The sequence below is a fragment of the Ascaphus truei genome, chromosome 2 (genome assembly GCF_040206685.1).
Source record: "Ascaphus truei isolate aAscTru1 chromosome 2, aAscTru1.hap1, whole genome shotgun sequence".
Taxonomy (NCBI): Eukaryota; Metazoa; Chordata; class Amphibia; order Anura; family Ascaphidae; genus Ascaphus; species Ascaphus truei.
In genome coordinates, this window is record NC_134484.1 from 32,031,525 (window position 1) to 32,044,911 (window position 13,387).

At 40.9% G+C, this 13,387-nt stretch overlaps 1 protein-coding gene across 7 annotated transcripts in view; it reads right to left on the bottom strand.

The window, feature by feature from the left end:
• Positions 1 to 13,387, bottom strand: part of PHF20L1 (PHD finger protein 20 like 1) — a 103,089-nt gene that overhangs the window by 65,823 nt on the left and 23,879 nt on the right. For all 7 annotated transcript variants that reach the window (XM_075581870.1, XM_075581875.1, XM_075581869.1 and 4 more), the window contains one exon: positions 11,106 to 11,190. In XM_075581870.1, the coding sequence (XP_075437985.1) occupies positions 11,106 to 11,190 (85 nt within the window). The remainder of the gene's footprint in view (positions 1 to 11,105; positions 11,191 to 13,387) is intronic.

Here is a 13,387-nt window from a genome sequence, read left to right on the forward strand (position 1 = left end):
ACATGTGTCCATCTCAGGCTCTAACTCCAACCCCCTGGATATCACCTGTGGTGTCCCGCAAGGCTCTGTTCTGGGGCCCCTACTCTTCTCAGTGTTCATTAATGATCTTCCCACAGCTTGTAAGAAAGCCTCAATACACATGTATGCAGATGACACAATCCTATATGCACACAGCCATAGCCTCTCTGACCTTCAACACATACTTCAGTCTGACTTTTTGAGACTCGAAAACTGGATTTCCCAAAACAAACTGTTTTTAAACACTGACAAGACTGTAACAATGGTATTTGGGACCAAGACTAAATTTGTAAAGCTTCCAGTGACTGAGCTCCTGATTAGAACCAACGCTAACACCAACCTAACACCTGTCACTAGTTTTAAATACCTGGGCTTATGGTTTGACTCCCACTTAACATTCGGGATGCACATTGATACCCTGACAACCAAGACCTATGCCAAACTAGGGGTACTTTACAGGAACAAATCCTCCCTAAGTCTCCTGGTCAGAAAGCGTATTGCACAGCAGATGCTAATGCCAATTATTGACTATGGAGACATAGTATATGGCTCGGCTCCTCAAACCCACCTTAGCAAACTTGACACCCTCTACAATTCAATTTGTCGTTTTGTTCTCCAATGCAACTACAACACACATCACTGCGAAATGCTCAAAGAACTAGATTGGTCATCACTAGAGCCTAGGCGCAAAGTTCACCTTTCCTGTCTCACCCTCAAATACTTTCTGGGCAAGCTACCCAGCTACCTGAACAAGCTCCTCACCCCTACCACATGCAGCACCTATCACCGGAGATCAGACTCCAAAAGACTATTCATGGTCCCAAGGCTCAACAAAGTATCCGGACATTCCTCCTTCTCCTTCCGTGCACCCCAAAACTGGAACAACCTACCAGAGACTCTCATATCCACCACCAGCTTAAGTTCTTTCAAATCTAAGGCCGTCTCACACTTTAATCTGGTCTGTAACTGTTTCATACGCTCATAATATATATTTTCTTTAACTGTGCACGCAATGTCTTGTATATAATGTATACCTTGTTCATTTATGTAACTGTACTTGTAACCATGTATTATTTGTTTTACTCTGTGCCCAGGACATACTTGAAAACGAGAGGTAACTCTCAATGTATTACTTCCTGGTAAAATATTTTATAAATAAATAAATTCTTGGAGTCAGGAAGGAATTAATTTTTCCCTTTAATGGGGTTTTTTGTTTGCCTTCCTCTGGATCAATAAGTAAGTATAGATATAGAATAAAGTATCTGTTGTCTAAATTTAGCATAGGTTGAACTTGATGGACGTACTTCTTTTTTCAACCTCATCTACTATGTAACTATATGTAACTATATGTAACTATGCATGCGCGCTGATGCGTGCGGAGGCTCTGAAAATTGGAACAGACAGGGAAGTTTCAAATTTGCCGCACGGGGAAGCGGAAGAGCGGTCACGTGACCGCTCCCATCCAATGGGACCAGGGGACTAGCCCCGCCTCCCGCTCCTGGCATGCCTCTGCTCCGCCTCCTCCCCGCCCCCAGAGCGCGCTCACTGCCTCGCCTGCAAGGACAGGAAAAAGCTCCATTTTCAGCAGGCGACGCAGAGCAGGAGCGCGCCTCAGCGAGCTTCAAGTTACTATGTCCCAGGCCTAATACACAACAGACGTACTTGTATTTGTTCAATCGGAGGTGAATAATTTGATTCCTCAGAACAATTTCAAATGGAGACAGTAATGAGATAATCGTGTTTTAGGCAGCAGTCCAAGCTGCCGGGTTTTTTGTATTTGTTTTCCCTTTAATATGTGCATTGATACAATGCACACAATAAGTAAAGTAACACTTCCGTTCTCCTGTGATCGACCGGCTAAGACAGAAGTGCGCAAACTGGGAGGGGCGAGCGGGCGGTTGCAAAGGCACCGCGCTCTCCCCCAAGGATTTGAAATTAAATGCCGGGGATTGCATGAAGCCTCTGCAACTTAACATACCGGGGTTCAGATAGCTGGTGTGATGCGTTGCTATGGCGACAGGCGTAAAATTACACCGCAGGATCATGTGGCGTCACATGACCCCGCTGCGTCATTTGACGCTGACCTAAGAGGTAAGGAGGGCGCGAGGAGTGAAGGGAGCAGGCAGGGGGCGCAGCTTCCAAAGTTTGTGCACACCATGGCTAAGATTCACTAAATGGCTGTCAGCGCAGCAGAAGAGGACCAAAGAAGCAAAGTTCTGTGGGAAAGATCATGTGACCAGGAAGTCACTAGATACAATTGGTGCGCTTTTTCTCATAATATTTTCTCCTAGTACAAAACTGATTTATTAAAAAAAAAAAAAAAAAAACACATAGAATATTGCAGGGAGCACACAACCCTGATTCCAATTGGGACTAGAAGTGTAGTTAACTGAATTTCCTAATGGCACTGAAGGTTAAATAAACTCGGCAGAGCCGGCAACAGCGTAATCTGGTGTCACGGAATGATATTAAATATACGTAGTATTAATACACTTACTAAAAAAAAAAATCATCATGGATTTACATCAAATGTGCCAGTTTGGAAATGCAACATTAATCTTCATCCAACACACTTCTCTTCTTTGGTTTAACAATTAATCACAAATAATGGAAGTGCATCTCCAGTACTGTACTGATAACTACATTTTGTCTTAAAAAAAATAAAATAAAAAATGAATAATAAACTTACATACAAATGCATATAATACTCACATAGGTTATATATAATCATTTTCTACAACTACTCAAATCGGTACACGTATAATACTTTATTACATCCAACCTACAGATAAAATATTAAAGGATCAGTTCACCCTACACCATTTTTAGGAAGCAGGATGTCTCCGGAGCTGAACAATGTAAATGTAGCCCCCGTTTCCCAGGATACTTACCGGAGAAGAAGGTGCTGCTTGCAGTGCCCCTCCCCCCGGTTACTCCACCCAAATTGAAGGTTTAAATCTCCAAGGTCACTTGGCCCAATGGGAAGCGGTAATATCAGCCATTGCAGCTTTCTATTGATCCACGTGATGCGAGGGATTTAAACCTCCATAAAGTACTGGAGGCACCTTCTCCAGTATCTCAGAAACCAGGGGGTCCCCGAAGCAGAAATGAACACGGTTCATTTCCGGAGACCCTCTACTACCCCACCCATGCTGAAAACATGGGGCATTTAAGTACTCTTATTCCTACAAAAAGAAGCAGATTGTAGTTAAGAACATTTAAAAAAAAAAAGGGGGGGGGGACAAGGAGTCCCCATGTTGTCACTTTGGTAATGTCCTGTATGATAAAAGCCGTTCCAGGTATCAGAAATCGATGTACTGTAATTTCGCATAACATTCAACAGGATCTACACCAGAGGTGGCCAACACCAGTCCACAAGGGCCACCATCGGGTCAGGTTTTAAGGATATCCATGTTTCAGCACAAATGGTGCAGTCATCGACTGAACCACTGATGGAGCCACCTGTGTTGAAGCAGGGCTATCCATAAATGACCTATTGCTGGGCCTTAAGGACAGGAGTTGGCCACAACTGGTCACGACGCAAGGAAGATGCAAAGTAACTAACTAGTGTTAGATACCTGCTGTAATCAAATGGGCCTTCTCACAGGCAGAGTCATAAATGGCCCGAGTGGCAGATGGATGCAGAAGACTAAACATGGTACCAAATAAAAGGACTGCCATGGAGTCTATTACATGGTATAACTATATTTTATTGCTATTTAGGCCTTCCTTGGTATATTAAATAAAGAGCTAATGCCTTATGTGAACACATTCATACCCCGATACACAGAAAATTCTCATACCACTTTAGAAAGGAACTGTTCACATAACCATTTGATTCTGATGAATCTGGAAATACAGTTCCTTGCATGATAATGCATGCAATTTTATTTATAAATGTTTTAACAAGACGTAATTTTAAAGTAACATTGAGAGTTACTGCTCGTTTTCTCATTCTCTGAAATTGTAAAATACTGCAAGTGTTTCAAGGACGGTAAGTAATTTTGTCTCTGCTGGTAACCACTGACCCTGGATTGATACGTTTTGACAGAAGGTTCCATGTGTAAGGAGTCATGGACCAGCCTTTTTGATGGTTATCCTCCCTGATCCACCAAAGCAGACCATCTTGTGAATGCAAAGAGGAATTCTGTCTTGCAGTGTGGAAAATCTGGTCCACCCGTTTCAAATAAAATTGATGATATGATTTGAAATTGAGATGAGATCTGGCCCATGGAACCACATCTATGATGAGGTCTAGGAACCAAATGAGGTACATAAACTGTAGGTGGCATGGATGTTTAATCCTTAGGAAAGAGTTAACTTCTCGAACAATGTTGGTCACTTTTAATGGGAGTAACGATACTAAACTCTGAAAAGAAATTGATTAGTTTGAGCAGGAATAATATTGCTCTTCTCCACATTTATGATCCATTTGTGGTCCTCTAGCTCGTTGCGAACTAGCTAAACATGAAGTTCTACTAGGTGTTCTGAGGGAGCCTTGATCAGTCAATCAACTAGATAAGGTCCAACAAATAACCTGGTTTAGCAAAGGTTTTGTTGCTATCACTGCCATCACTTTGCTGAACACCCCACGTGCTGTTGCCAATCCGAACTGCAAGGCCTTGAACAGGAAGTGTCTGACCTCTATGCAGATGTGGAGGAATTTGCGATGAGCTTGGTGAATCAGGATATGGAGATAGGAGTTTCTCAGATTGGTCGATGCCAGGTAATAAAATTGTCTGCTTGTACGGCGGTCATGACCCTAAGGACTCAATTTTTAAGTTTTGAATGCTTAAAAAACGACTTAGGTTAAATACTACTCTCTACTCCCCTGATGATTTTGTGACAAAAAACAATATTGAATAGGAGACCTCACCGCTTTGATCTTTCGGTACCAGTTGAATGGCAGAGTGGAGCCAAAGACTTGGATAGCTTGCATTAATTCAACCACTTTCTGCGGTTCTCTTGGCGGAAGAGACTCCTGAAGAGGCTACCGAGATATGACAGGAATTTGGGGGCATAACTGTGTTCTAGGATCTGGAGGACCCAAGAATCCTCTGTAATATGGACCCAACGGTCAAGAAACTTTGCAAATCTGCCCCAAACTGGCATATGCTTCCCAAGCGGGGCCCTCAAATCTTCAGGAGTTCTGCATCTTTTAGGAGACCAACCTTATAGTCCTGCACAGATTAAATTATAGTGTACAGAGCTTTTGAAACCTTTCTTCTTGAAGCCGTGTGTGTGTTACGGACAATTTAAATAAGGCTATAGGGGGCCACTAGAACTAAAAATGCCATGGCTAAGCTTTTTGGGTGGTCTGGCTGAAATCATAAATAAAAAATAAAAAAAAGACGATGCCCCAAACTAAATATACAAGTGACACTGAAGGGCACACCTGGCAGTTTCAATGCACTCACTGTGGTACTGTCTCTATGTGACCAGACTTCAGGATTTTAATACAATTTAAAGGTCGTAAACAGTTTGAGGGGTACTGAAAAAGGACCTCAGAAATTGGAGAGTGTGATGAAATCAATTGAAACATTGCATAACAAAGCCTGCAGCAGCAGCTCTCTGGGGCTCCCTACTCACTGAACCATATCGGAATTTGCCCTACATTGTTACAGGCAGCAATTTTAAAGATGCCTGGTAAGACAGAACAATTGGAGCAGGGGAGAAACACGGTCAGCAGTCAGTTTCTCACGGCCTGGTTCAACATATCTCCCAATCTCTTGTATATTCTTACTAAAACAACTTTGAAATGGTTACCTGAAACAAAATGGCAGCATATTCAAATATGGTTTACGCAGGTGGTGTAATAATAGCAGTGGACAGCTCCTCAAGGGTTGTGGCAACTTGTGGCTTCTGATAGCACCTCTCCACAGCTCTTCTGTGACGCATTTCTTAGTTTGCTGGTCCAAATAAGAGTTGAAAATCCAAAATACTTATAAAGTATTGAGAAAAAAGCCAGAGAAATATGCTACCCAGCAACAGCCTTCCCCAGCAAAGAAATGTAATTTCCTCAACTGTTAATCTGCAGAATTTAGAACAGAAAGAAATTTCTGGTTTGGTCAGCCATTTATATACACTGCCTGACCACGGCAAATCCAACTTGAAGTTTAGTGCCTACGGAGCGGGGAACTGAAGCTACGCGCGTTCCAACGCAGGCGCGTGACGATGAGTGATATTACTGTATATCTTATTCAAAAGGAATCAGATCATTCCACGGCACAGAGCAGAGCAATATATCTCATTATGGTTGATCCTAGGTAAGTGCTCCAACCCCCATGCTGGGAATTCACATTTTTCATTTCGGCACACAATTCGTTATTCAACTGCGAGTTCTATTCTGATCTAAAAAAAATCTATAAATAACTGGATTACCTCGCAGACTAGATAAAAAAACGGTAGATTTTTTTTTTTTTAGCAAAAGCCATACTACGAATATAGATTCAATTAGTTTAAGCCTTTAGCTGCCAATGGGGGTCTGCAACTCCATGATCTGCAATGAGTGGCAGTGAAGGGATTAAGCGACTAGAGCACAAAGCGTACGCCCAACACTACACAGTTAAAGAAATTGGAACCTAAATGTACATTATTAAATGACTTCCTAGCATGCTCTACACATCAAACTAAAATGTATTCCGAATCTATACAAATCCTAGCAAAACCTTGCAAATATATTAATGCACCCCCACCTATGAAACAGAGCCAATCTATTGAATTCTTTACTTTTGCCAATACTTGCAAGAAACAAAGATGGTTGTTTGACAATCCAGAGGAAGCTGCCGTGTTATCTTACGATGTCACGGCTTCCTATTGGCTGAGGCTGACCCCAGTGACGCCAATTGATTCTCCCAAACAGGATATTCAACATTAAAATCTCTCAGGAACTGGGGGTTTCCCAAAAGCTCGGAGTGCTGCGGTTTAGCTTGAAGGGACTCCAGGTTTCAAATAATTTTTAACTAAGGGAGAAGTACAGATTGCTGCTCACATTTAATTATAACTAAACATAACTGTAAATCAAAAACACTGGGAATCAGTTTAGCATTATTATCCGTGCATGCAGTCAAGATGCCTGTACATCATTATTCATAATGCCATGATCCCAATTCAGAAACTGGTCCTACAAAGAACGTTTGCATCAGCTAACTCCACTTAGTAATGTGACCTATTGAGCAATAAAACACTATTTAAAATCTGCAAAAGAAACCTCTAGTTTTGGTTAACTTGGGAAATACAGAGAAGATCCTAGCAGAAGCATTCAGAATACACAAATGGGGAGAGATGAAATGTAGGAAAGTTAGTTAGTAGAATATTACAGTAGTTCAAGTGAGAAGGAATAGGGGGGGGGGGGACATGGACAAGGCATTCAGCAGATTGGCGCCAAAGAGGACAACAAGGCAGCAAGCTTGTGTGTCAATATAAATGGTTGCGTCATCCACTGATTTCAAATGGTGGAATATGACCCGTCTTTCATTGAAAAATCAGAACCTCGTTCTTGATCCAGGACGATATGGCTGAGAAGCCATCCTCAAGATAGGACTGGATCAGCACGGACAGGTGTGGTTCAGAGAGAGAGAAATGTGAGTATAATCTGGATATAGGTGATCCTTCAATCTAAATGGGTTCATGACATCACCCAAGGATAGGGTATTGAGAGATCAAGGAGAGATATCAAACTGAGCCTTGATGGACAGATGCAAGTAATCATTTAGTTATACAAGTCTAATAACGATTACTTCAGTGGAGAGGAAAACCTATGATTTTAGAAATGCTCTCAAGTCCTCCGGTTTACAAGAAGTCCACAGACGAAAGGGATGAATCACACTATTTTTTTTTTTTAAATAGTTTGCTAAAAAGTAGATATAGATATATATACATATATGTATGTACAGGAACAAGGTCCCTTGGGGAACCGCAATGCTGGGTGACTTAGTTTTATGGAACAATAAACACTTTCTATCATCACTCTTATGTCTTGTGCCAGTACGACGATTACTTTTCTAATAATCTTTCTTACCGAGCACTGAAACTGCCTTAATTAGGGTATTAACTACTTGAGGATGCAGCCATTTTGACTGTGATACATTCATTTCTTCCGGTTATTTATCTTTGTCTGAATCCTTCCATGGCAGTACACACATTACCAATGGTATCCCTGACCACATGGTAGAGGAAAAACCCTGTCTTTTGACAGCCAATAAAAGGGTGATCCACGGTGTTAAGGCCTTGCTAGACATCTTAAATGTCCATATCCTCTCTCGTACCTTTGATGAGTTTGTGAAAATTTCCACATTTTCATTTTCTGGTATTTCAACGGGTTCTTCCACAGATGAAGATGATTTTTGACGATCAGAGTGAAGGCTGTTTTGAATATCAGAATCCGCACAGGGAGACCTTGATCTATTTTGTGACTTGGCATTCATGTCTAAATCTGGCAACCTCAAAAGTCTCCAAGGCTAAGGAATTGAGCCAGGAGAAAAACTCATTCAATGAGTTGGGGCTCTCTTCTGAAATTGCCTTCATGCAGGACAAACTTTTTTTAGCATAGCGAGTAGCTCATTTTGTTTCACATAAGACACATATAGCAGCAATACATTGCTTGGATTTGGTTGCAGCTTTCCTTGGTTTGGCAGCCACCTGTTCATGTGGCTCTGATTCCACCGTATGCTCAGGAGAAGTATTAAGAGTCGACAGACATACAGGAAGCAGCAACATGGAGCAACTGGTTATTTAACCTAGAATCATAACAATACCTCCACCCCTTTTCTATGCTCCTCCTAAGATCATAGAGCAGGAAATCCGTCTCTAGACGAGGAGGTCTAAGGGAGAGCCATGGCCGTTTGATGCCAAAACTTTGCTTTTTGTTGGCGACTGCACTTTCCGTTGAACCGGAAGTGGATCCGCCAGTGTCACACGGCACAAGGACCGGCTACGGAGGCCAGAGCCATGCATCAGTCCCTGATTTTAGGAGAATCAGCTGGTTTGCGCGAGTGCAGAGAGACCAGGCTCTTCTAGGGATGCATTAGGTGTCGATCAAAGGATTTTGCCGCTATATGCACCGTAGTGGAGGGACCAGACCTCAGAGGATGTTGCGATGTTGCTGATATATGCACTTTTGCGGAGGGACCAGGCGTCCCGGAGTCTCCCCCGCCTCCCTCCTTCTCTAACTGCAGCGGCCTGGTAAAGAACCTTTTGAACTGCTTTGGCCAAGGCAGTCCCTACCACACAGGAGGGGGGCATGGACTCCAGTGTGTGTACTGCCATGGGGGACAATATGGGGGGGGAGGGAAGGGAAAGAAACATGGGTCAAAGTAAAAGCAACACTGGACTGATAAAATGTTGTTGCCTAGGTGCAATCCGCAGTGAAATGAAGTAGCAATACTAATAGCAGTAAAGCAGGCGGTGAACGACTTCATATAGGGCATATAGATTTTTATTTTTTTTTGGTCAACGTTTCGGTTCTCTATGGAAACTTTTTCAAGACAAGTGTAGTCGAAAGAACAAACATCAAATACACTTAGCCCAGAAGCCATAGCAAAAAAATAAATAAATAAAAAGTGGGCTTGCTGTTCAACCAGCTGTTGCTCCTTTGTTGTGGTTGCTGGGCAATCAGTACTAGCACAAATGTGAGATGCCAGAGCAACCCTACATCGAAACCGAGCTGTGCAATCAGCGTCAAAAACGTATCTGCACATTAGAATACAATACTGTTCTAAATGTAGCATGGTTTGTAGGATGAGTTGGTGAACTGAGGGGTAACAAAGTGTATAAACATTTGCCGTACACAACTGAAAATCTCTGCTACGTGGATCATTAAATGTCTGTAAGAAGTGATGGGGTATAGCCAAGTACCACAATATTACGAAGATATGCATATGGTTACAACGTTTGATGTAATACGACATGTTGTGGTGCACAGAAGACAACAGGATCCTAACGTTGACTATAAACAAATCTTTACGCACTAGATGAAAAGTCCTGATTTGCCTGATATATAGATATATTTATGAATTAATGTGTGAATTTGGATGTTTGGTGTCGTAACTACATATGATTTCTCTGTTCTCCACTAAAGAGGTTACTTTCATTTTCTTCTTAACCTCTGTTAGTTTGCTGACAAACTGCCCTATTACACACAGAGAAATTAAACATGAAACAGGAAAGAACGCTTTCATTTCTTCCCAATTGATGTGAACATGCTTTAGATCTTCTCTTCTCTCTATTTGTTCAATTTTTAAACCTGTAGCTATATTGGGAACAGTTATTACGGTTTATTTTTTTTCCATGCAGTAATGCCAACGTTTAACACACATTTAAATATTTTGAATAATGTACTGTACATAGTATTTAGGAATGTAATATATGAAATATACTTGGAAAGCATTTCATTTTGCCAAATTGAAAGTATAAAATGACCTGCAGAGCAGGAGAAAATAAGAGTGTGGTAACTACAACACCCCACATTAGCAGGTACAGGATTTTTCATTGTTGCAGATTAAGAGTGTCATTCTATAGACACCAAAGCTGCAGGTCAGGCTGTTTTCGGCAGACAATTCCCATTAAACTCAATAGGAATTTTGGGACAAAAGTGTCTAACTGCCCCATTGGTATATACAGAATGTGTCTAGTCTTGCTCTGTGTTGGAGAACATCTACTGGGATGACCAACATGAAACCCCCATTGTCCACAGTTGTTCGAGAATAGTCATAAACAAATGCAGTATTTCTGGGTTTAGCAAATGCAATTTAACTATAATCTTTGGCCATTATATCAATATGCTGTGGAGCTGCGTCCAAGTGCTCGAGTACAATTCAGCTCCATTCAAATGAATGGTACTAAAATCTTCTCCAACATAAGGAAGCTGCTTCACAGCCTTCTGAATAAAGGCCTTAGATTAGAAGTCGCCTTTACATCCACAATTCTATTGAAGCACAGTCCACAAAGTCAGATATGCCATACTTCCAAACAAGCATCTCTCTTCAGATTACATTGTAGGGTAGGCAAATGGGATTTTTGTATGGATTAAAAAAAACAGTTTTCTGTTCAATAGAAAAACAAAACTGTACAGAGTATTTAACACATACCTTCCTTGTTGATGGTTTCAATCCTGGCAGGGTAATAACGACAGTCAGTCCAACGAGCGAGCACCTCCTCTCCTTCCTTGAAATCCTATTTGAAGAATGTCAACACTATTACTATACTGCAACGTTTATTTCAACTTTCCAAAGACAACATATGAGGATGAAGAGTATATCCGATTTAATATCAACATCTATCTAGACAGACCCATACATATACAAGCACACCATTAAGAAAACTGTTCCAACCAATCAAACTGAGCAAAAATGGACACATCAACAAGTGGAAAAATGGCTTCTGGAACTGCTAATTGAATGGAAAAATGCATTATAATCAACAACCATGAGCTAGAATTGAAATCAGTCCTCACTTTGTGTCGGACGACAACTATTCATTCCAAGGGACAAAAAAAAAAAAAAACATGAACTGTTGCTTTGAGATCAAACTGCAAGTTTACATTCATATAGGTGGCAAAATATTGTCTCTTAAGTGTCTCAATGTAATATCACCTTTGGGACAGGAAAGGGTTACCAAATGTGCTTTTTTATATTATAACATATACGTGTGTGTATCCCTTTTACATCAAATTGGAGACGGCACATTCTAGCATTAGTTCACCATAGTACCTTAACTACCTACACAGCCAGGGCTTGGATAGTCTTACTTACCTGCACCAGTCAACTACAGGAGGCAATTCTTCCACCGCAGGAAATACTGCGGCGGATGAAGAATCTCTTGGGAAGCAGAACTGTCAATCGCCGCTCTGCATCCAAAACATGCACCCCACAAAGCCTGGTATGAATTCTTCTTCCCAAGAGGTTCTTTAGCAGCCACTATTTTTCAGTTCTAAGCATCACCCCCAATTGTGACAAGTGGGTTTATGGAGCCTTGGCTATAGCCGCGGATTGTTGATTTGCTTTTAATCACATTTCAAATGTTTTAGCAAAAATGCTCAAAAAGTTCAATTTACTTTATTAATCAATCTCTCTAGTAGAAAAACTATTTGTGAATAATTTAATTGGCTTCCTTAAATATAACAAAGCTTGGAAATTAAACACACATTTTCCTTTCGGGCCTCCAAATGGAGGTGGTTATCAATCAAGTATTTCCTCTATCCTTCTCTCAGCCTGTCCTCAGTGGCAAAACAGCAGATACAATTCACCAGCAACTACGACTTTACAGGGGTCGATTCCCTGTTCTTTTGGTAGAATTCTAGAGGAACCAAAATACATGCGTGCACTAGGGCCTGCCAGTACCCATTTCCATCACTGCCTGTCCTGATCAGAGCCAATAATGCAGGTGGTGGCTGACTGGGGGTGGCTTGCACAAATTAATCTTGAACACACAAAAGGGAGTAACAAGAGAATCAAACCACTCGCATCTTAAACTAATGTTCCAAAAAGTTATGCAAAAATGCTTCTAAGTGCTGGATTTTAGTAAAAAATAAAATTAAAAAGTTAACATTTCTTTGCACAAATCCTTTATTCTTTGAGATGCAAAGAAGCTTGAACTCATTTTATTGGCAATCACTACACCAAAATCTGGGCACGTGTGCAACTTTCACACCGGCACAAAGCCACTACAAATATAGAAATCTGGTATACAAAACCAATTGTAACAAATCTATGGCTCGGTCTATTTGCCATTTAATAAAAAATGAAAGCAAATGTGGTGTAAAAATAAAGTCGCTATTTGCAAGAACTAGGCCGAGGGATTCATGCACAGAGCCTTCAAAAGGTTTTCAAAATCTGATCACCCGTAATGCTTTGTAAATCAGAAAAGTCTACCTATGGCCCATATTCTACATCAATGAAGCCTCTGGAGCTCTTGCCCGACATGGAAAAGCAGCTTCACCGCATTAAAATTAGGGGCCTTAAAACAAAACAAAAAAATCAGCAGGCACAAACATTTATGTCACACAACAAATATTGAGATATTATATTATTTCATCAACAATTACTATAGAAAGCTGAATTCTGTCGTGTGTGTGGGTGGTGTGTGTTTTTTCTTTTTAAAAACAATAAAGTAATGTGTTTTTATGTAATTTCACAGACTGTCGATTTTCCATTGTTTTCACTTACAAAGGTGACTAAAGTGAAGAAGTGTTTTCTCTACCCCTCAGATTACCCAATTCATTTTAACATTTCAAATCAGCATCAAGGGGCAGACGGAAAGATAAGGGAAGCAAAACCCACATCAAATAAAAAAAATCCCACATAGAAGGCCAACACCTTTTTGTACATAATCAGTTTCCATAAACAAATAATTACCATGTTAATAACAAAGC